The sequence below is a fragment of the Bos indicus x Bos taurus genome, chromosome 1 (assembly GCF_003369695.1).
Source record: "Bos indicus x Bos taurus breed Angus x Brahman F1 hybrid chromosome 1, Bos_hybrid_MaternalHap_v2.0, whole genome shotgun sequence".
NCBI classification, from domain to species: Eukaryota; Metazoa; Chordata; class Mammalia; order Artiodactyla; family Bovidae; genus Bos; species Bos indicus x Bos taurus.
The window spans coordinates 115,518,670-115,542,359 of NC_040076.1; the positions used below are offsets into that span (position 1 = coordinate 115,518,670).

Genomic DNA, 23,690 nt, shown 5'->3' on the forward strand with positions numbered 1-23,690 from the left:
GCACAGCAATTTAATGCATGAACCCTAAAAAACCACTGCTCTAGCAAAGTGGGTGGCAACATAGAAAAGGCCAAGAATAACCAAAGCAGAAAGTATAGTAGAATAAAGGCATAATCAACTATGAGAGTTAAAATCTTCTTCTTGACTGTTGAAGAATTATTAATCCACTGAAAAGTAGAGAAAAATAATTCTAATCAGAATTCTATGAATTAAAGGAGTATAGGTTTTACACGAATATGTTGATTTTTCTCCCTACTCTCCACCTGGATCACTCTCTCTCTTCTAGATAATGCACACGCTGTAAGAGTCAAGCAAGTCAAGCTCTCAAAAGTGAGCTGTTTTCTATATATAGGTCTTTAGTTTCTTTAGGTAGATATATTCCTAAGTATTTTATTCTTTTCGTTGCAATGGTGAATGGAATTGTTTCCTTAATTTCTCTTTCTGTTTTCTCATTATTAGTGTATAGGAATGCAAGGGATTTCTGTGTGTTGATTTTATATCCTGCAACTTTACTATAATCATTGATTAGTTCTAGTAATTTTCTGGTGGAGTCTTTAGGGTTTTCTATGTAGAGGATCATGTCATCTGCAAATAGTGAGAGTTTTACTTCTCCTTTTCCAATTTGAATTCCTTTTATTTCTTTTTCTGCTCTGATTGCTGTGGCCAAAACTTCCAAAACTATGTTGAATAGTAATGGTGAAAGTGGGCACCCTTGTCTTGTTCCTGACTTTAGAGGAAATGCTTTCAATTTTTCACCATTGAGGATAATGTTTGCAGTGGGTTTGTCATATATAGCTTTTATTATGTTGAGGTATGTTTCCTCTATTCCTGCTTTCTGGAGAGTTTTTATCATAAATGGATGTTGAATTTTGTCAAAGGCTTTCTCTGCATCTATTGAGATAATCATATGGTTTTTATTTTTCAATTTGTTAATGTGGTGTATTACATTGATTGATTTGTGGATAAAAGAATGAAACTAGAACACTTTCTAACACCATATACAAAAATAAACTCAAAATGGATTAAAGATCTCAACGTAAGACCAGAAACTATAAAACTCCTAGAGGAGAACATAGGCAAAACACTCTCTGACATACATCACAGCAGGATCCTCTATGACCCACCTCCCAGAATATTGGAAATAAAAGCAAAAATAAACAAATGGGACCTAATTAAACTTAAAATCTTCTGCACATCAAAGGAAACTATTAGCAAGGTGAAAAGACAGCCTTCAGAATGGGAGAAAATAATAGCAAATGAAGCAACCGACAAAAAACTAATCTCAAAAATATACAAGCAACTCCTACAGCTCAATTCCAGAAAAATAAATGACCCAATCAAAAAATGGGCCAAAGAACTAAATAGACATTTCTCCAAAGAAGACATACAGATGGCTAACAAACACATGAAAAGATGCTCAACATCACTCATTATCAGAGAAATACAAATCAAAACCACTACGAGGTACCATTTCACACCAGTCAGAATGGCTGCGATCCAAAAGTCTACAAATAATAAATTCTGGAGAGGGTGTGGAGAAAAGGGAACCCTCTTACACTGTTGGTGGGAATGCAAACTAGTACAGCCACCATGGAGAACAGTGTGGAGATTCCTTAAAAAACTGGAAATAGAACTGCCTTATGATCCAGCAATCCCACTGCTGCGCATACACACTGAGGAAACCAGAAGGGAAGGAGACACGTGTACCCCAATGTTCATCGCAGCACTGTTTATAATAGCCAGGACATGGAAGCAACCTAGATGTCCATCAGCAGATGAATGGATAAGAAAGCAGTGGTACATATACACAATGGAGTATTACTCAGCCATTAAAAAGAATACATTTGAATCAGTTCTAATGAGGTGGATGAAACTGGAGCCTATTATACAGAGTGAAGTAAGCCAGAAGGAAAAACACCAATACAGTATACTAATGCATATATATGGAATTTAGAAAGATGGTAACAATAACCCTGTATACGAGACAGCAAAAGAGACACTGATGTATAGAACAGTCTTTTGGACTCTGTGGGAGAGGGAGAGGGTGGGAAGATTTGGGAGAATGGCATTGAAACATGTAAAATATCATGTATGAAACGAGATGCCAGTCCAGGTTCAATGCACAATACTGGATGCTTGGGGCTGGTGCACTGGGACGACCCAGAGGGATGGTATGGGGAGGGAGGAGGGAGGAGGGTTCAGGATGGGGACACATGTATACCTGTGGTGGATTCATTTTGATATTTGGCAAAACTAATACAATTATGTAAAGTTTAAAAATAAAATAAAATTAATAAAAAAAAAAAAAAAAGTGAGCTGATGGGGAAAATCTTCCTCCTTATCTGGGAGAAAACACTGAGTATAGACAAGCACTGTGCCCAGGGCAAGTATGCTAGGAAGCAATGTTAAGTGCTAGGAAAAGGACATGTTTCCCTTACACTGATCTATCTGTACACTATAAAACAGAAAAAGGAGATTAAAATAATGGCACAGCAGAGCATCATACACAACACTGTAAAAATACTCACAGAAGAGATTGTCAATGAACTAAATTCTTGACTTTTTTCTGATATTCATTTTCACTTATATTCAGCAAGGCAGGAGATGCGTATGATTTCCAAATTTTTAGCCATGAAGAAGTTTCCAAAATGTTTGTGGAAAAGCTTTTGGAATTTAACTAACTCTAGGCTCTTATTTTTCTGTGACCTAATTAAGTGCTACAATTTAAATAGGTTTCCAATAGCAAATTAAGGAGTTTTTCACATGCTTAGATAATGGTTGTGATTTGAGGAAACTGTATGTGATTCTCACCAAATTGATCTCAGGTTTATTTTTGTTTTTATTAATACCAATCTTTTTTTTTACAAGGATTCAGTAATCTGCTCTGAAATATTGTGGATATTGGGAAAAAATCTCATGGAGAGAGAACACCATGAAGAAAGTGGTTGCATTTACTCCCCTTGATCTTCTCACTCCATCTAGGAACAATGCCTTGACCTCAAGCAATCTGTTTATCAAATAGGCTCTCATTAGTTGTTGATGGACCAAAGGGATTTAGCTAAAGCAATATTTACTGCTTCAGAAAGACACAAGCGAACATGACATAAATTATGACACATACACATAAGTCACTTGAAATAAGGCAATATTGCAAAGTAGTGTCTCAACCTAGCAGGGCCATGGGTTGTATGATGGGAAGCAGGAGAGAACTGTGAGTTAGGAAGTGGACAAATCAACTACTTCCTCCATGGACTGGCCCACATGCCTGTAGATAAAGGAGTATAAAAAATCTTGGGAGACATCTTTCCCACAGTCAGGATTTTAATTTATGTCAGGCTGCAACCTCTGAGTGCCAAGACCTGGAATGCTTGCATGAAGACGAAATAGTGAGTGCTATCACTGTTCTTTGCAATTCTCTCAGTTTTGTGGCTTAGGAAATGTGGTGAGTGCAGTGGGTTTACAATATGAGGTAGTATCTATGCTTCTCTGAAAAGAGCATCAAAACAGGCTGAACTCTGATCTGTGCATCCATACCTTTACAAACTCAACTCTATCAAAGTACTTTAATTATTTTTCAATGGACTGTAGCCCGTCATGCTCCTCTGTCCATATTCTAGGAGGTGGGTCAAAGAGGATCTTGCTGTGATTTATGTGTTATATAGCAGCTTCCCACAAGCTATCTATTTTACACATGGTAATGTATATATATGTCAGTGCTACTCTCTCAACTTATGCCATCCTCTCCTTCCCCCACTGTATCCACAAGTCCGTTTTCTACACATCTCCAGTCCTTCTCTGGAAATAGGTTCCTTTCCTTGTGCTGTGCTAACCCAATGGACTGTAGCCCGTCATGCTCCTCTATCCATGGGATTTTCCAGGCAAGAATACTGGAGCACGTTGCCATTTCCTACCCCAGGGGATCTTCCTGACCCAGGGATCAAACCCACATCTCTTACATCTCCTGAACTGGCAGGAAGATTCTTTACCACTGTGCTACCAAATAGGTTCATCAGCTCCATTTTTCTAGATTCCATATATATGCATTAATATACAATATTTGGTTTTCTCTCTGACTTACTTCACTCTGTATAATGGGCTCTAGGTTCATCCACCTCACTACAACTGACTCAAATTCATATCTTTTTATGGCTGAGTAGTATTCCACTGTATATATGTACTATAACTTCTTTATCCATTCATCTGTCAATGGACATTTAGGTTGCTTCCATGTCCTAGCTACTGTACATAGTGCTGCAATGAACATTGGGGTGTATGTTTCTTTTTGAAACATTATGGTTTTCTCAGGATGTATGCCCAATAGTGGAATTGTTGGATCACATGGTAGTTTTATTCCTAGCTTTTTAAGGAATCTCCATACTGTTCTCCATAGTGGCTATATCAATTTATATCCCCACCAGCTGTGCAATATAGTTTCCTTTTCTCCACATCTTCTCCAGCATTTATTGTTTATAGATTTTTTGATGGTCATTCTGACTGGTATGAGGTAATACCTCATTTGACTTGCATTCTCTAATAATGAGCAATGTTGAAAATCTTTTCATGTGTTTATTGGCCATTTGTATATCTTCTTTGGCAAAATGTTTGTTTAGGTTTTCTGCCCATTTTTTGATTGGGTTGTTTTTCTGATATTGATCTGCATGTTTATTTTGGAGTTTAATTCTTTGTCAGTTGCTTCATTTGCAATTAATTTCCCCCATTCTGATGGTTACCTTTTCATCTTGTTTATAGTTTCCTTTGCTGTGCAAAAGATTTAAGTTAAATTAGGTCCCATTTGTTTTGTTTTTATTTCCATTACTCTAGGAGGTGGGTCAAAGAGGATCTTGCTGTGATTTATATCAACATGTTCTGCCTGTTTTCCTCTAAGAGTTTTATAGTTTCTGGTCTTACATTTAGATCTTTAATTCATTTAGAGTTTGTTTTCATGTAAAGTGTTAGGAAGTGTTCTAATTTTATTCTTTTACACACAGATATCCAGTTTCCCCAGGACCATTTATTGAAGAGGCTGTTTTTTCTCCATTGTATATTTCTTTCCTCCTTCATCAAAGATAAGGTGCCCATAGGTGCATGTATTGATCTCTGGGATTTCTATCATGTTCCATTGATCTATATATGTTTTTGTGCCAGAAAAATACTATCTTGATGACTATAGATTTGTAGTGATAGACTTTATAACTTAGCCCCCAAGATGATAGCTTACACCTTGTCTTGGAATCCTGGACGAGCCCCCAAGATGATAGATGAAAGCGTATGGTGTTCCGCTGAATTTGTGGTCTCTGAAGGAAAAGCTTTAACTCCAGGACCAAAGACAGTCTAAATCACCCAGAGCATTGTGTTGTAGAAATTTTATTAAAGTAATAGTGACAGAAAAAGCTTCTGACATAGACATCAGAAGGGGGTAGAAAGATTACTCGTCTTGCTAGTTTTAAGTAGGGAATTATATACTTTTCTGCTAGCTGTTGAGAATAGAAAAAAGAAACGCCACAAGACTGAGAGAGTTGCATCAGGCTTCTCTCCTACAACATACATATCTGCACAAGGGGCGTGGACAAAACATCTCTGGGTGAGATATATTGTATAAGTCTTGAAAGAAAGCAGAACTCCAAACAAGACACATAGTTTCATTAACATAGCTTAAAAAATATTTTTTTTTCATGAGTAAGATGTGTTGTTTTGGGGGGCAGTTAGTAGCTCAAGGTTGGAAAAAAGTCACTTTCAGGTAGAACCTATTGTCATCATAGTAATACAGGATTAAAGGAGCCTCCTAAATCCTGACTAAAGTGGAAGCGAAGGAATACAGGGGAAAAAAAAAAAAAAAGGTCTGCCGCTTGCAGCTTTCTCCCTCCTGTGGCCTGGAGACCTCTGGCCTCCCTAGGAGACCTGCCTAGCAGTTAACTCTTTCAGTAGTATAGTTTGAAGTCAGGCAGGTTGATTCCTCTGGCTCTGTTTTTCTTTCTCAAGATTGTTTTTTGCTGTTTGGGGTCTTCAGTGTTTCCAAACAAATTGTAAAAACTTTTTGTTCTAGTTCTGTGAAAAATGTCATTGGTAACTTGATAGGGATTACGTTGAATCTGCAGATTGCTTTGGGGAGTATATTCATTTTGACAATATCGAGTCTTCTGATCCAAGAACATAATATATCTCTTCTTCTATTTGTGTCATCTTTGATGTCTTTCATCAGTGTCTTATAGTTTTCTGCATAGAGGTCTTTTGTCTCCTTAGGTAGGTTTATTCCTAGATATTTTATTCTTTTTGTTGCAGTAGTGGATGGGATTGTTGTCTTAATTTCTCCTTCTGACATGATAGTATACCTAGAAAATCCTAAATTACTAGAGCCAATCGATGAATTTAGTAAAGTCACAAGATATAAAATTAATACACAGAAATCGCTTGCATTTCTATAAATTAACAATGAAAAATCTTTTCTTTCTTTTCTAAGTCTTTTTTCCCTCAACAGAGACTTAACTCTGAGAGCTTGTTTGTGGCCACATGCCCAATCTCAAACCCAGAGGCTGGTGCAGAGCAGCAATACAGTACATGTTTGTTCAATAAATAAAACTTTCTTTAACTGCCAAGGAATTACAACGCCTCTTTTGCAAAGAATTTAAAACTCTTTTCACTGTTTGCTTTCTTTTTAGTATCTTCTCTAATAATAAGTTGTAATTACACATATAATGAAATATTCAATTATAAATAGGATAGTAAAATGTATATGGAATATATCTAAATATGTAAGCAAACATTTAAAATATACTCCCAAATGTTTCTTCAGAGCCAAAGATAACTTACTTGAAATACCCACACTCTGCACTTAAATGTACATATATTTATAACTCAATTTAAAGAGAAAATGTGTAAAAATAAACTTTCTAATAAACTGTATCCGTAATAAAAATGAGTTAAGAAGAATCTATATCCTTCTTATTAGAACTATATGAACCACAAATGCCATTTATGTAATTAAACTTTTCCTAGTATAAACATTAATTAAAAGTAAAAACAGTTTAAATTAATTTTTTTAACATGCAATTATTAATATAAAAATACTTAGATATTTTTCTAACAAGCCTTCATAAAATTATGATTGCAAATATAGAATCATACATGCAAATTTTTTAAGAATACTTAAGAGTTTTCAAATTTTGCAGAATGCACTCACATTTTGTCAAAATATAAAATGAACATCTCAAAAGAAAATGACAACTCAGCAATGGAAGATTAATTTCTTTACAATACATAACATTGCTACAAATTGATAATAAAAATAGCAGTGACAGATATATAGAGAAAAATTATGAACAGCTATGGGAAAATAAATACGCCATAACCATATCTCACACATAATGGCAAAAATGCAAATTGGTCCCCAATATTTATTCTCTTTAGCCTTAGTGCATTTAATTCTCTCTGAAATCTTCCATATCTTTCTCTCTCTCTTTGATGTACTCTACTTCTTTATACCTATCTATTGTTCTAATATTCACTTCAGTTGAGTTTGATATGTTGTTAAAGCCATCTTTTAGGTTTTAATCTTCAACTGTTAATCTTCCAAGTAGTCAAGAATAATGGTGACCATGTAAATTTCAAACATCAGGAAACCATACAATTCATTGAGTATAACAAATAATACTACACAATCTCAAACTCCAAATTACCTGTGAATAGAAAAGTAAGCTCTATATTACAGCAGAATTATTTCAAAAGCTCTTGTCAAAACTTTACAGAGAATGGGAAATGTGAGAGTATGTATGAAAAAACTACACAAAAGAGAGAATAAAATGAAGGGACTGAGACTGAAGTAAAAATTACCTACTTCCTCAAAAGAGAAAGAATATCCCAAAGTAGAAAATTCTGTAAGAGTCATAGTAGATGTTTATTGCTGATGTTCAGTCGCTAAATTGTGTCTGATTCTTTGCAACCCCATGTACTGAAGCACATCAGGTTTCCCTGTCCTTTACTACTTCCCAGCAATTGCCCAATTTCACATCCATTGAGATAGTGATGCTATCTAACCATCTTATCATCTGCTGCCTTCTCCTCCTTTTGTCTTCTGTCTTTCCCAGCATGAGGGTCTTTCCCAATGAGTTGGCTCTTTGCATCAGATGGCCAAAGTATTGAAGCTTCAGCTGCAGCATCAGTCCTGCTAATGAATATTCAGGATTGATTTCCTTTAGGATTAACTGGTTTGATCTCCTTGTAGTCCAAGGGACTCTAAAGAGTCTTCTCCAGCCCCATGATTCAAAAGAATTAATTATTCAGCACTCAGCCTTCTTTATGGTTCAACTCTTACCATCGGTAATGACTACTGGAGAAACCATAGCTTCGACTATATGGACCTTTGTCGGCAAAGTGACGTCTCTGCTTTCTAATACACTGTTTAGGTTTGTCATAGCTTTCCTCCCAAGGAGCAAGCATCTTTTAATTTCATGGCTGCAGAGACAGTTCTCAGTGATTTTGGAACCCAAGAAAATAAAATCTGTCACTGCTTCCACTTTTTTAAGTAGATCATAGAACTTACTCAAATGAAGAGACTTAATAAAATATGCACACTGCTCATTTTGGTTGAGAACTGGGGAGGAAGAGGAGATGAAACAGAGAGGGTTTATAGCTCAGGGAATAATCTGAAAAAGAAAGGATAATGTTGGTAAATATTTTCTAACTTTTCTTGTTTATATGAAGTATAAAATTTTCCATTAATTTTATAAACTTTTCTAAATTTTAATTTTCTAAACACCTGTATGCATATCTATTTTAATAGCTTTTTATTTGGTTATTTTAAATTACCTAAGTCATATGAAACAATAATAATTTATGTCTTTTCCAGTTTTTTTATTTTTAAATTTTATTTTCTTATCTAATTGAGATGGATAGGATATACACAGAAAAAGAAATATAGTAAAGGTAATAATATTCATAAGTTCTATTTAATTTTGATATTATCATGAAGTTAATTTTGGATTATAATAACTTGTTTAGTCATATAAATCTATTACTATTACATGAATATTGTTTAAAGGTCAAAAAGTGAATGTGAACTTTTATTTCTCTTTGAGATATTTAGAGACAAGCATATGATTTTTCTCATTACTACTAACAAAGATACTGAATAATTCCTTTATTCCTAATATTAATATAAACACTTCTTAGTTATGATATATTGTTCTTATACTCTGCTAATGTATTCTCTTTGCTTATATGTTTTTTCATTTGTTATGCATAAGTAAATTCAATCTGTAGGTTCTCCTTTCCTACTATCCTTCTAGTTTTGATGTAACTATCTCATAAAATGAATACGGAAATGTTTCCTTTTTAGATCATCCCAGTAACACTGCTTTTTTTCTGATCAGTCAGAATTATTTTTAAATTTCTGGTATGGTAATATATATTGAAAATACATTTTAGATTCAATTTATTTTGCTGTTGGAATTTCTCAGTGGCTTAGCGGTAAAGAATCCACCTGCAATGCAGGAGACACAGGAGACATTGTCTTAATTCCTGGGTCAAGAATATTCCCCTGGAGGAGGGCACAGTAACCCACTCCAGTATTATTGCCTGGAGAATCCCCATGGACAGAGGAGCCTGGTGGGCTACAGTCAATGCAGTCGCAAACAGTAGGATACGACTGAGCGACTAAGCACAGAACGTTCATTCATTTCTATCTGGTGTATTTTTCTTATCAATTAGGATACATAGAGGCCCAGCAATCCCACTGCTGGACATATACCCTGCAGAAGCCAGAATTGAAAGAGTCACATGTACCCCAATGTTCGTTGCAGCACTATTTACAATAGCTGGGACATGGAAGCAACATAGATGTTCATCGGCAGATGAATGGATAAGAAAGTTGTGGTTATTTACACACAATTCAATATTACTCAGCTATAAAAAGAAACACATTTGAGTCCGTTCTAATGAGGTAGATAAACCTGGAGCCTACTATATACAGTGAAGTAAGTCAGAAAGAGAAAAATAAATACTATATATTAATGCCTATATATGGAATTTAGAAAGAGAGTACCAATGATCCTACATGCAGGGTAGAAAAGGAGACAAGACATAAAGAACAGACTTTTGGACTCAGTGGGAGAAGGTGAGGGTGGGATGATTTAAGAGAATAACATTGAAACAGGTACATCACCATATGTAAACTAGATGACCAGTGCCAGTTCGATGCACGAAGCAGGGCACCCAAAGCCAGTGCTCTGGGACAACCCAGAGGGATAGGGTGGGGAAGGAGATGGGAGGGGGATTCAGGATGGATGGGACACATGTATACCTGTGGCTGATTCATTTTGATGTATGGGAAAAACTATCACAATATTGTAAAGTAATTATCCTCCAACTAAAATAAATTAAAAAAAAAACTCAACTCTTGAACTAGCTAAGTAAACAAACAAACCAAAAAAGGGGGGGAAAAACTTTTTGTAGCCATTGCAAGGATGATTTTGGAGGTGTCCACTACTTGGTCAATTGCATACTGAGTCTGTGGTAGAACTGAAATGTTGTTATCCAGTGGCATCCTTTGGGACTTGTAATAAGCTTTTTTTTTTTTTTCCTTTTCTCTGTATTTTGGTGTTTCAACATCTGAGGTCTTTCTTGTCATGGAGGGACTACCCCTCTCAGAGTCAGCTAATACAGAGAGATAAGCCACCAACTTGCCTGTGAACACATTTTTCATATACAAACCGATCAGTTCAGAATCCATTCCCTTGAAGTCTCTTTATCTTAATCACCCCAGGGCCTAATCATCTAATCACCTAATCACTACAGGGCCAAGTACCAGCCAGAGACAGCCCCTACACCCAACTGTGCCCTGAAATTATTCAAATTAGCCAATCCTAACCTTGCTTATCCTGCCTTGCCTATATTCTTTCCCATGGAAACCACAATAAAGCTCTGGTCCATATTTCCCTCTGCTCTCTCTGCATCCTGGTCAACTCTGGTGCTTCCACGTGTGGTACCTGCATGGTGTGACATGCCTCCTCCTCGTGGCACCTGTGAGAAACTCTTTTAATTGGCAGTCATCTCCTGATCTCTTTGCCATAGAAGAAGAATAATAAAATCTATGCTTTCAAGTCAGATTATAGATTCAAAACCTACCTTGTAAAAGAGAATTGCTTTCCTGTACCTGGGCTATGGGACAAATAGCTCCTGCCACAGAAGGCAGCCTGATAACCTAAGATATGTGCTACTTACTATGGCACTTACAATGTCAGAGAAATCTCAAGTAGGAATCTCTGGGTTTGTGCTTTATAAACACTTTTGTCCCTGAACTTTCCTCTACTTTTCCCCTCAACCTACTGGAATGGGTTGCCATTGCCTTCTCCCATTCATAATTTAGAAAGAGTAATTACACATTTCATTTAGCAGTTTGAGGCATATGTGCCTAAAAGTTTTCTTCAGACATCTTGGCTACTGCCCTAGTGAAGACAAAACTTCTTGGGGGACCATGAGAAGAGGAGTAACATGATCTTTCATTTTAAAAAAGATCATTCTGTTTGACATCTTGCAAATTGATTCTAAGGATTCAAAATGAAAAAGGAGAGAGAAATTATAATCCTATTGGACTATTTCCAGCAAAAATTGATAGTGATTTAGATCAGAATGTTAGCAATGGAAATAAGAATAAAAAAAGGGTTGGATACAGGATATATTTTGGCTAAGAGGATTTAATAATGATATCTGTGACAGAAAAAAAAGAGACAAATAATAGTGAATTTTTGTTTACCTGTTTTGGTTTTACTCTGCTTTTGTTTGTTTTTGCCTTGAATAACTGGAAAAAAGGAGTTGCTGTCTGCAGAAATGAGAAAGATGAAGATCAGCAATTATTTGACAGAAGATCATAACTTTAAGTTTGAGGCATTTATTTAAATCCAACTGGGATTGTAAAGTACGTATATAGATGTATATGTATACCTAATCTGGAGTTAAGAAGATTCAGACCAGAGATGTGAATTGGGATTTCAGTTTACAGATTATTGAAAGCCATGAGACTAGCTGATATCACCAGAGAAGAAAGCATGGGTTAAAAAAAGAAATAAATAAAACACGCAAATGCAGAAACACTCCACTAAGAGATCAAGAAAAAAGACAGATGAGAAAATGTAATAAGGAATCTCCACACTGTTCTCCATAGTGGCTGTACTAGTTTGCATTCCCACCAACAGTGTAAGAGGGTTCCCTTTTCTCCACACCCTCTCCAGCATTTATTATTTGTAGACTTTTGGATCGCAGCCATTCTGACTGGTGTGAAATGGTACCTCGTAGTGGTTTTGATTTGCATTTCTCTGATAATGAGTGATGTTGAGCATCTTTTCATGTGTTTGTTAGCCATCTGTTGGGAGAATGGCATTGAAACATGTAAAATATCATGTATGAAACAAGATGCCAGTCCAGGTTCAATGCACGATACTGGATGCTTGGGGCTGGTGCACTGGGACGACCCAGAGGGATGGTATGGGGAGGGAGGAGGGAGGAGGGTTCAAGATGGGGAACACATGTATACCTGTAGTGGATTCATTTTGATATTTGGCAAAACTAATACAATTATGTAAAGTTTAAAAATAAAATAAAATTAATTAAAAAAAAAAGAAAATGTAATAGAGAGCAAGAGATAGAAGCTCGGGGTGTATACAAGAAAGTGATCATAATGATTGACTGAAGAACTAAATCTGAATAAGGAAGGAAAAATACGTGCAGAATGAAGAAATTTAAAATGCTGATATAATTCAAGTACATGGTAATTAGGAGTATTAGTGAGAGTGACCTGGTATGACAGCAGGTTACAGTCAGATAATAGCCTATTTGATACTGAGATTATAGGGTGCAGTTTCGGTTAGTAACAAAGTCTAAGTCATGATCATAAGAGCAAAAGGTTTATGCAGAGTAAAAGCCAACATTATCAGGGAGAAGGAAAGTCAAACAATTTACAGTTCACAATGTTAGTTGTATCATCTATATAGATTTTGAAATCCCCAATTGTAATAGTGGAGATAGTGACAGTGACTTTAAAGGTGAAATCTTTGAGACATTAGAGTCAGTGATGCAGAAGTTGGCAGGTGACTACATAATGGAAACGTAACTGAAGGGAGAGAGAATAGTCTGGTAGCATCAGTGAACAAGGAAGATACTTATGGTTTGATCAATGTGGGAGGGAAAATAGAAGCCTGGTCCTCAATTAAGTACTACATCTCAGATGACAGTTAATAGAAGGCACAGATAAAATCTTATGGATATCCATTCATGATGATCCAAGAGTTCCAGAGAACTCAGTGGAAAGATTATAGGAATTGAGAAGGGGTTGTGGAAAGGGGAGAATCAGGGACAGGGAATACGTTACAGAGATTAAGGGGTGAAAAATGAAAGTGATTGAGAGTGAGGACAGATGTAGAGAGGGGTAAAGATCAATTAATGATAGCCAGTTACCCCTTCCCCTGTGATCTTCCCAACCCAGGAATTGAACCAGGGTCTCCTGCATTGCAGGAAGGTTCTTTACCAACTGAGCTATCAGCGAAGCCCAAGACGTCATCAGGACACCAATTCTCTTATTCATCCTATTGTACTTGGTAAAAACCAAAAGTGGGGATCTAGATGGACTTTTGTAATAGAAACTTAAGCTGAGAATAGATAATTCTTTTGTTGCTGTTGCTTTGTTAGTTATTGATCCCTCCGTCTGCTATAACTTTAGGCTGGAAATCTGAGACACATGCAACTGACATCAATTTGTTGCATCATTATTATTTATATAGCTTTAAAAAAGTACCTTGTGTCATATGTTATGTCCATATTTAAATATATCTTTATATTCCAAATTAAGACTATATCCCTACCTGGTAATTAACATACATTGTTTTGATTTATGGGTAGGTGGTTTGAAGGAGGTAAAAGAGTGGGACATACAGATACAAGTAAAAAAGTCCTCTTCAACTGAGACACAAATATTACAGTACACAAGTATCCCAATGGTGCTCCATTTGGAACCATAAGTATGGTTCATTTATATTTCTGTCTCATGTAATACATTACAACAATATTCCTGTGCATTTTCCAAAAGTAATTTAAACCATTTATTCCTACAGAATTTGTGGCCTAACTACCAGTTGTTTACTCAATTCTCTCTCACAGATTTACGTAAAAAAACAAATATTAATTTTGTTCAGGACATTGTGCCCAGGTTAAAAAAGATATTACTCCTTAAGCAACCTTGACAGTTATGTGTGTCCACGTGAAATACAGTTCTGTAAAATGAAACATAAAATGAGACATATGTTGGGTAGGACTTGTAGAAATGCTATTGTTTTTCTTGATAAAAACAGAAATGAAAGTTTCTGATTCTCCCATTCCCCTAACCCGCACCTCTTTCTGCCTGATAATAGCTGAGGAGGAATGGAAAGAAGCCTTGACTTCTGATGGTTGGGAGGAGATGCCATACTAGTCCTGAGCTGCCTCCCTCAGTATTTCTCCAAAATTATCAAACATTACATAATTTATGGTCATTACTGTTTATTCGCTATAGTCTATGCTATAGACTGAATGTGTCCCCCAAGTTTCTTATGTTGAAACCCTGCCTTCTCTGTGATTGTATTAGGAAGTGAAGTGAAGACTTTGAGAAGTAATTAGGATTAGATGAGTTCATGAGAGTGGAGTCCTCATGAATGAAATGAGTGCCCTTATAAGAGTCATAGAAAAGCCTGCTTCCTCTCTTTGTTCTCTGTCACGGAAATCACAGTGTGCAATGCAGAAGAGGGCTCTCACCAGAATCTGACCATATTGACACTCTGAACCTCCCAAACTGTAAGCAATAAATTTCTATTGTTTTGTAAGCCACCAACTCTATTGTTACAGCAGCCCAAGTTGACTAAGACAGTCCAATAACATAGCAATTTTGTTTGTCACTCTACTAACTTCATATAGACACAAGAACTTTAGAGCTCAAAATTTTCAGTTTGGTTTTGTGATTTCCTCTATGTCCTGGGCTTCACTCATCATTGCTACATGTAGAGTTACTGCCTCCCACTTAAATGCCCCTTATTTGTCAAAAGAATAGAGCTGCTTTTTCCTAAAATGCCTATGAGATCATTGGCACTGATTCTGGTATCTGAGCACAGGAAGAAGTTTGCATTAAGAAGTGAATTTTGCAGTGATAAACACATGATGTTGTATTGAGGCTAACACTCTGAAAAAATAATTGGCAAGAAAATATGATTGCCTATAAGGCGGCATTTCAGGACTCCAAATCCATGCCAACTGAAGCTCTAGCATTTCACAAACCAGATGTATTCCTTTAAGCTTTCTTCTCAATAGTAATACTATTAGACAAAAAACTAGGGCTATAAATTAGAGTTATAAGAAATGACTAACAGCAGCAAGAAAAAATATAGAATATAAATATTAGTTAAGGTACAGAGATGAGTAAACAACATTTAGAATAAGGGATAGAGAAGAATCTGCTGAGTTAAAAAGACAAACAAAATACAATGGTTATGAGAACCTTGGAAAGGTCACAGATAATCAAATATCAATGCAAACACAACCTTTTCTCACTAATTTGTTTCCTACTCTAAGGTTTATATATTTTTATGAACCACTGTTCAGATATTTTACTATAAATTTTCACTTAACCAACTCATATACTGATTTTCTATTCTATATCTGATTTTAAACCCACAATAAATAAGTGCTCCATGGAATCCATCCTCAGTGTGGTTATGGGTCACCCTAACTCCCACGTTCTGGAGTCTAGTGACGTACATGATTCCATCATCTCTTAATATATCATACTGACAGGTGATGACATAGGTCAGGGGCAGATTACGCAATTTGTTGTCATCAGCCAACAAGGGAGCTGCCCTCACATCTAGAAACCCTGGATACTTTTGCCAGCTTAGAATTACCATAAGTTGGACTGTTATAAAAATGCCCTTTCTTAAACTTCTCAGGGAGCAAAGAACTCCAATTAACAAATTTGAACAGATTGCTTGATTCCACTGGTACATGTTGATTGAAGAACATGGCTTTTTCAAGTGATCTGTCCGTGGTAAAGTATCCACTCCACAATCTGACCACGAATGATTTGGTCAGACCAAGAAAATTTGAGTTTTCCCGATATGATGGTAAATCCAGATCAAGAGACTGAAGGGCAGGATAAATTAAAGACTGGGTCTTGAGTTTGATCTTGACATCTGGGTCATCTATGAGCTGAAAATAATTTAAAGTTGATTAAATAGTAATTTCATTTAAAAATATATTTTAAATTTAAAAACAATAACTGATATGAGTTAAATTCAGAATCTCAAAAAGATCATCGGAAACAAGAAATATATCTCAAAGAACATTCCAATTTTCAATTATATCTAAGACTAGGTGTATTACTTAAATACTATGAACATAAACAGTGATAGAACCCAGGTCTCCTGCATCGCAGGTGGTACCATCTGAGCCAACAGGGAAGCCCACTACTTTCCTTATGGATGGGTAAAAAGGCCATCTAATCTGTGATTAAAAAGCAAAATATATACTCTTACTGCTAAGAATGGCAACCAGAGGAAATTGATATATTTTAAATAAAATTTTTATATACATGTTATTACATTAACAGAGAGTCCCTTGGACTGCAAGGAGCTCCAACCAGTCCATCCTAAATGAAATCAGTCCTGAATATTCATTGGAAGGACTGATGCTGAAACTGAAACTCCAATACTTTGGCCACCTAATGCAAAGAACTGACTCATTGGAAAAGACCCTGATGCTGGGAGGAGAGGAAGGCAGGAAGAGAAGGGGATGACAGAGGATGAGATGGTTGGATGGAATCACTGACTCGATGGACATGAGTTTGAGTAAGCTCTGGGAGTTAGTGATGGACAGGGAAGCCTGGTGGGCTGCAGTCCATGGGGTCACAAAGAGTCGGACAAGACTGAGTGACTGAACTGAACTGATATCAACAGGCAGTAACATTTAAGGAGAAGATCATGTCATTAGGAATTCTAATTCAATGCTGACACTAAACAACTAAATCCTAGGTAAAAGTCTAATTGATTTTAATGTTTAAGTGTTTCAAATATTCAGATTAGTGCATTAAGACAAATGTATCTATAAATTAATATGCATATATTTGGGGTGTACTAAAATTTTTCCATCAATAGGATGTATAACCCAAAATATTTGGGAACCAGTAATACTGAGCAGATGACACCACCCTTATGGCAGAAAGTGAAGAGAAACTAAAGAGCCTCCTGATGAAAGTGAAAGAGGAGAATGCAAAAGTTGGCTTAAAGCTCAACATTCAGAAAATGAAGATCATGGCATCTGGTCCCATCACTTCATGGGAAATAGATGGGGAAACAGTGTCAGACTTTATTTTTGGGGGCGCCCAAATCACTGCAGATGGTGACTGCAGCCATGAAATTAAAAGACGCTTACTCCTTGGAAGGAAAGGTATGACCAATGTAGATAGCATATTCAAAAGCAGAGACATTACTTTGCCAACAAAGGTCCATCTAGTCAAGGCTATGTTTTTTCCTGTGGTCATGTATGGATGTGAGAGTTGGACTGTGAAGAAGGCTGAACACCGAAGAATTGATGCTTTTGAAGTGTGGTGTTGGAGAAGACTCTTGAGAGTCCCTTGGACTGCAAGGACATCCAACCAGTCCATTCTGAAGGAGATCAGCCCTGGGATTTCTTTGGAAGGAATGATGCTAAAGCTGAAACTCCAATACTTTGGCCACCTCGTGCAAAGAGTTGACTCATTGGAAAAGACTCTGATGCTGAGAGGGATTGGGGGCAGGAGGAAAAGGGAACAACTGAGGATGAGATGGCTGGATGGCATCACCGACTCGATGGACTTGAGTCTGAATGAACTCCGGGAGTTGGTGATGGACAGGGAGGCCTGGCGTGCTGTGATTCATGGGGTCACAAAGAGTCGGACATGACTGAGCGACTGAAATGAACTGAACTGAATACTGAGCATGGGGCTTACCTGATGGCTTAGATGGTAAAGAACCTAACTGCAGGGCAGGAGACCCAGGTTTGATCCCTGGGGTGGGAAGATCCCCTGTAGGAGGGCATGGCAATCCACTCCAGAATTCTTGCCTGGAGAATCCCATTAAGAGAGGAGCCTGGCAGGCTGTAGTTTATAAGGCTGCACAGAGGCAGACACAACCGAAGCGATTCAGCAAGCACACACACAATATTAAGCATTGCATTTTAGGAGATGTTTCTATGTACATTTATATGGTTCCCACATTGAAATGGCCCAGAATGTCTCATAGATTAGCTTCTCTAACTGTGGTCCCTAGATGCCTAGTACTCAAATGACCCAGGGATTTGTTAGAAATGAAAATTCTTAATCCTAGCCCAGACTCACTAAATTAAGTTGGGAGGAACCAGCAATGTGTGTTTTGTCATCTTTCGGGTGATTCTGATGCAAGGAAAAATTTGAGCTCCACTGGTGTAGATCATAAACAGTAATTATTGAAACCATATGTACTCTGGTGATGCTCAGAGTAAAGTATAATGGCTAGATGAAGTTCATTTCTGAAAACTTGATATAGAGTTGAAGACATCACAGGACCCTGACATTCTTTCCTTTGATATAAATATGACATTTTACACACACACAGGCATATGTGAGTGTACACACACACACACACACACACACACACAGGCCTGCAAAAGCAAATGGCAACAATGTTTATTTTATTTTATTTAGATCAAAGGAATTAGAACTAGTTAGTAGAATAAAATATTTAAAAGTTCATTACTAGATTATTTTATGTAAAAATAATTTCTGAATTTAAATAACCAGTTCAGTGTTTTATTTCATGTAAAATTACCACATTCCGTTTATCTTGGTACCTAGTATGAAGAATGCTGTTAGATTGTTAAAGGAGTGATAATTATTAAATGGCTTCCCTGGTGGTGCAGTAGTAAAGAATCTGCCTGCCAATGCAAGAGACACAAGAGAACGTGGGTTCCATCCCTGGGTCATGAATATCCTTTGGTGTTGGAAATGGCAACCTGCTCCAGTATTCTTGCCTGGAAAATCCCATGGAGAGAGCCTGGCGGGTTACAGTCAATGGGATCACAAAGAGTTAGACGTGACTGAGTGACTAAACACGCACAATTATTAAATAGGTAGCTCACAGGTGACTGATTTAGAGTGAGTTAAGGAGATCCAATGGCAACCCATTCCAGTGTTTTTGCCTGGAGAATCCCAGGGATGGGGGAGCCTGGTGGGCTGCCATCTATGGGGTTGCACAGAGTCAGACATGACTGAAGCAACCTAGCAGCAGCAGCAGCAGCAAGGAGATCCAACTAGTCCATTCTAAAGGAGATCAGTCCTGGGTGTTCATTGGAAGGACTGATGCTAAAGCTGAAACTCCAATACTTTGGCCACCTCATGCGAAGAGTTGACCAATTGGAAAAGACTCTGATGCTGGGATTGGGGACAGGAGGAGAAGGGGACGACAGAAGATGAGATGGCTGGATGGACATGAGTTCAAGTGAACTCCAGGAGTTGGTGATGGACAGGGAGGCCTGGCATGCTGCAATTCATGGGGTCACAAGGAGTCGGACATGACTGAGTGACTGAACTGAACTGAACTGAGAAGACATACAAAAATATTTTATACTTGACCAATTAATGAAAACTTTACAGATAGCCAAAATCGTGACCTGTAGATTTAAAAAAATAATAAACCTATATTTTATTTAAAAATTTTAATGAAGTATGGTTGATTTACAATATTGTTTTTGTTTCTGCTGTACAGCAAAGTGAATCAGTTATAAATATATATAATCTCCACTCTTTTTTAGACTCTTTTCCCATATAGGCCATTTTCAGAGTATTATGTAGGATGCCCTGAGCTGTATAGTAGGTCCTCATTAGTTATCTATCTCATATGTAGTATTCTATACCAATCTCAATCTCCCAATTTATTCCTCCCCTTTCTTCCCCCTGGTAACCATAAGTCTGTTTTCTTCATCTGTGAATCTATTTCTGTTTAAAACATTATACTTTATAATTTTATAATTAAATATAACACATATGCTGCTGCTAAGCCGCTTCAGTCGTGTCCGACTCTGTGCGAACCCATATATGGCAGCCCACCAGGTTCCCCCATCCCTGGGATTCTCCAGGCAAGAACACTGGAGTGGGTTGCCATTTCCTTCTCCAATGCATGAAAGTGAAAAGTGAAAGTGAAGTCACTCAGTTGTGTCTGACTCTTTGCGACCCCATGGACTGCAGCCTACCAGGTTCCTCTGCCCATGGGATTCTCCAGGCAAAAGTACTGGAGTGGGGTGCCATTTCTTATATACAACTATATAAGGCAGAAATGTGAAATGTAATAAATATGTTTAAGGGTCAGGGAATTCACCATGCTCTTGCACACCCTTCTTCCTCTCCAGTAACCATCAACCTATATTTTATTACATTCAATTTTATGTATTTCTTTAAAATTGCACTAGTTATATATATATCAATGCAGTTAAACTGGTTAAGGCTTCCCGGCAGAGTGGTAAAGAATTAGCTTGCAATGCAGGAGATGCAAGAGACACAGATTTGACTCCTGGGTCAAAAAGATCCTCTCAAATAGGAAATGGCAGCCCACTTCAGTATTCTTGCCTGTAGAATTCCATGGACAGAGTATCCTGGTGGGCTACAGTCCATGAAATCGCAGAGTCGGACGTGACTGAGTACACACACACAGCTATTCCTAGGTAAGCAATAATTGTTACTGTGACTTTTAAAAACTTATTTTTTGTACATGAGATATGATTTTACTTCCTTAAGTAAACAAAAAAAAAAATTGGAGAAGATTAAGTGCTATAGAGAAAATGACATTTTTTCCAAAGGCAAACAAGGACTACATGTGTACATAAATGTATTCACACACACACATAATTAATCCAAATAATAAAAGAAATCAAAACAATAAATCAAAATCAACCAAGAATAACTTTAAAAAATGACTTGAAGCTATATTCCACCAAAACTGATCCGAACCCAATAACGTGTACTATAAAATTACTAAAAATGGCCAAATCACTAATAAGAAAATAAAAATTAGACAAGCATCACACTTATTCAGAGCTACATTAAACTCCAGAAAAGTGCTGAAACTAAAAAAATATATGCAAGAGATGTTGAGCCAAGGGTTTAATACCCAGACTGTCTATGAATTATTTTTGTTTTGTTTTTGCTGCAGGGAGGCAATTCACAACAAAGTCAAAGGAGCGAATTATATGGCTTTATTTCCAAGTAATTAGACTCATTAGAAAAGAACCTCAAGTCTTTGAGGACCACCCATGAACAGGAGGTAGTGAGCCAGCCATGCGGGATCCTATCACTCAGCAACTAAACCCTTCAACTGGAAACCGTATTCCTTGTTTCCCCTGGGTTTATATCAGCTGACTTGTTCACAGGTATTTCAGTAAGAAAGGATTTGCACATCTGAATACAAGGTTACTGTATCGAATTCTGTAACTAATCAGTGTTGCTCAATTCTACCATTTCTGAAGTTCAAAACGCTTCATTCTGGCAGCACTCATGCCATGAAACTCACAATAAGACTTTTTGTCTTTCTTAGCCAGTCTATTTTGTCTTCTAGTATTTAAAATGGAAACTCCTTGACTACTCCCTCCATATTCATTCTGTTCGGGCTCTGCATTAAGCAATACATAAAATATTAAAAAGGTCTTAAAACCAGCAAGCAAACTTTGAGTAAAATTTCCAAAACAGCAGAAATTATTTAAAAAATAATAAAGATAATTATTTTCTCCTGATTAAACTTCTAAACATTCAGAGTCAATAAAAGTTTATACTTACCAAATGTGTCATAGTTTTCAAACACGTTGTTACCCACATTAATTTCCACAGCTCCTCAATATTATCCGGGAGAGGTGTGTAAACATAATATGCCCCAAGGACCCCCACGATCAGAAGCAAAATCGTCTTTCTTCCCATCATGTTTTCCAACTGCACATTCTACTTGGCAGCAAAGCAAATACACTTCTGAAATATTTGAATGTTGAAATTTCATAACAGTTTTTGGATTTATCAAAAAGTGTTATCTTACTTCTTAGACACAAATTCCATTGGTCCAGTTGTCATTCTGCAAGCTGCTGGGAAATAATTAACTCAGAAAAAGTACAAAGAACTCTGTGAAATCCATACTCATATTATCTGCAGGTTCTGCCAAGTACAACAGCCTTATAATATTGCTAGGCAGTCAGTAAACAAGCATTTGTTGCTCAATTACTTGTTGGGGAGTACTTTAACCATTAGAGAAAAGGCCACAGGAAATATAAGAAACTCAGTGTATGCTTCAAATAACAAATCTCAGAGTGGGGGAGAAAAAATATGTTTAAACTATTGAGAGCTTTTACGAAGTATGATAGATATGGTCACTTGTATCTTATATTACTTTTACTGTCTTGATACAAATAAAATTATTAGTGAAAAATGCTAAATAGGTTAAAGTTATACAATTTTTTCCAATGCAACATAAAACCTTATATTCAAACAACTTCAGCATAGGGCACAATTCAGATTTTTTTAAAAAGCAAAGGAAAAAGGAAAAATATTTTCAGCACTTTAAATCTTCATACAAGTTTTGCAGTTTTCTGTTTACATTTATTCATTCAGCATGGAATCCCCTGGATTTGAGATCTTTTAGCAAAATTAGGGGCTTTGCTGGTGGTTCAGACAGTAAAGAATCAGTCTGCAATATGAGAGACCTGGGTTCAATCCCTGCTTGGGAAGATCCCATGGAGAAGGGAACAGCTACCCACTCCAATATTGTGGCTTGGAAAATTCCATGGATAGAAGAGCCTGGCAGGCTATAGTCCATGGGGTTACAAAGAGTCGGACATGACTGAACAAGCAAAATTAGAACACAGAGAAGGTTCTTCTTACAAAGGTCTGTGTTCTGGCTTTGTTGTTTTTTTTTTTTTTTTTTTTCCTTGATTATAAAATCAAGGAGATAGCTAACAGTTTTTGAGAATTTACTCTGTATCCCAGGCAATGTACTAAAACAAATCTTAACATCATTGCTGTTGTTCAGTCACTCAGTCGTGTCCATCTCTTTGTGACCCCATTGACTGCAGCAGGCCAGGCTTCCCTGTCCTTCACCATCTCCCAGAGCTTGCTCAAACTTAAGTCCATTGAGTTGGTGCTGCCATCCAACCATATCATCCTCTGTTATCGCTTTCTCCTCCTGCCCCATGAGGTGGCCAAAGTATTGGAGTTTCAGCCTCAGCATCAGTCCTTCCAATGAATACCCAGGATTGGTTTCCTTTTGGATGGACTGGTTGGATCTCCTTGCAGTCCAAGGGGCTCTCAAGAGTTTTCTCCAACACCACAGTTCAAAAGCATCAGTTCTTCGGCCCTCAGCTTTCTTTATAGCCCAACTTTCACATCCATACATGACTACTGGAAAAACCATAGCTTTGACTAGATGGACCTTTGTTGGCAAAGTAATGTCTCTGCTCTTTAATATTCTGTCTAGGTTTGTCATAGATTTTCTTCCAAGGAGAAAGCATCTTTTGATTTCATGGTTGCAGTCATCATCTGCAGTGATTCTGGAGCCCAAGAAAATAAAGTTTCTCATTGTTTCCATTGTTTTCCCATCTATTTGCCATGAAGTGATAGGACCAGATGCAATGTTTTTAGT

At 37.0% G+C, this 23,690-nt stretch overlaps 1 protein-coding gene across 1 annotated transcript; it reads right to left on the reverse strand.

Moving 5' to 3' along the window:
- Nucleotides 1–5,348: 5,348 nt before the first annotated feature.
- Nucleotides 5,349–22,176, reverse strand: LOC113893512 (arylacetamide deacetylase-like). The gene is made up of 4 exons (XM_027543461.1): nt 21,845–22,176; nt 15,912–16,215; nt 11,747–11,812; nt 5,349–8,639 (listed from the first exon to the last, which is right to left on the reverse strand). Exons 1-4 carry the CDS (start codon nt 21,983–21,985, stop codon nt 8,572–8,574), a joined length of 579 nt encoding a protein of 192 aa, XP_027399262.1. The 5' UTR covers nt 21,986–22,176; the 3' UTR covers nt 5,349–8,571.
- Nucleotides 22,177–23,690: the final 1,514 nt, after the last annotated feature.

What these genes read in the sequence shown, in the direction of transcription:
- LOC113893512 (XM_027543461.1), bottom strand. Translation starts at nt 21,985, where the DNA reads ATGATGGGAAGAAAGACGATTTTGCTTCTGATCGTGGGGGTCCTTGGG. An exon ending in TGAAAACTATGACACATTTG is followed by an intron (nt 16,216 to 21,844) that starts GTAAGTATAAAC and finishes AATTATTTTCAG; the next exon opens with CTCATAGATGACCCAGATGT. An exon ending in TTATAACAGTCCAACTTATG is followed by an intron (nt 11,813 to 15,911) that starts GTAATTCTAAGC and finishes TCATTTCTGCAG; the next exon opens with ACAGCAACTCCTTTTTTCCA.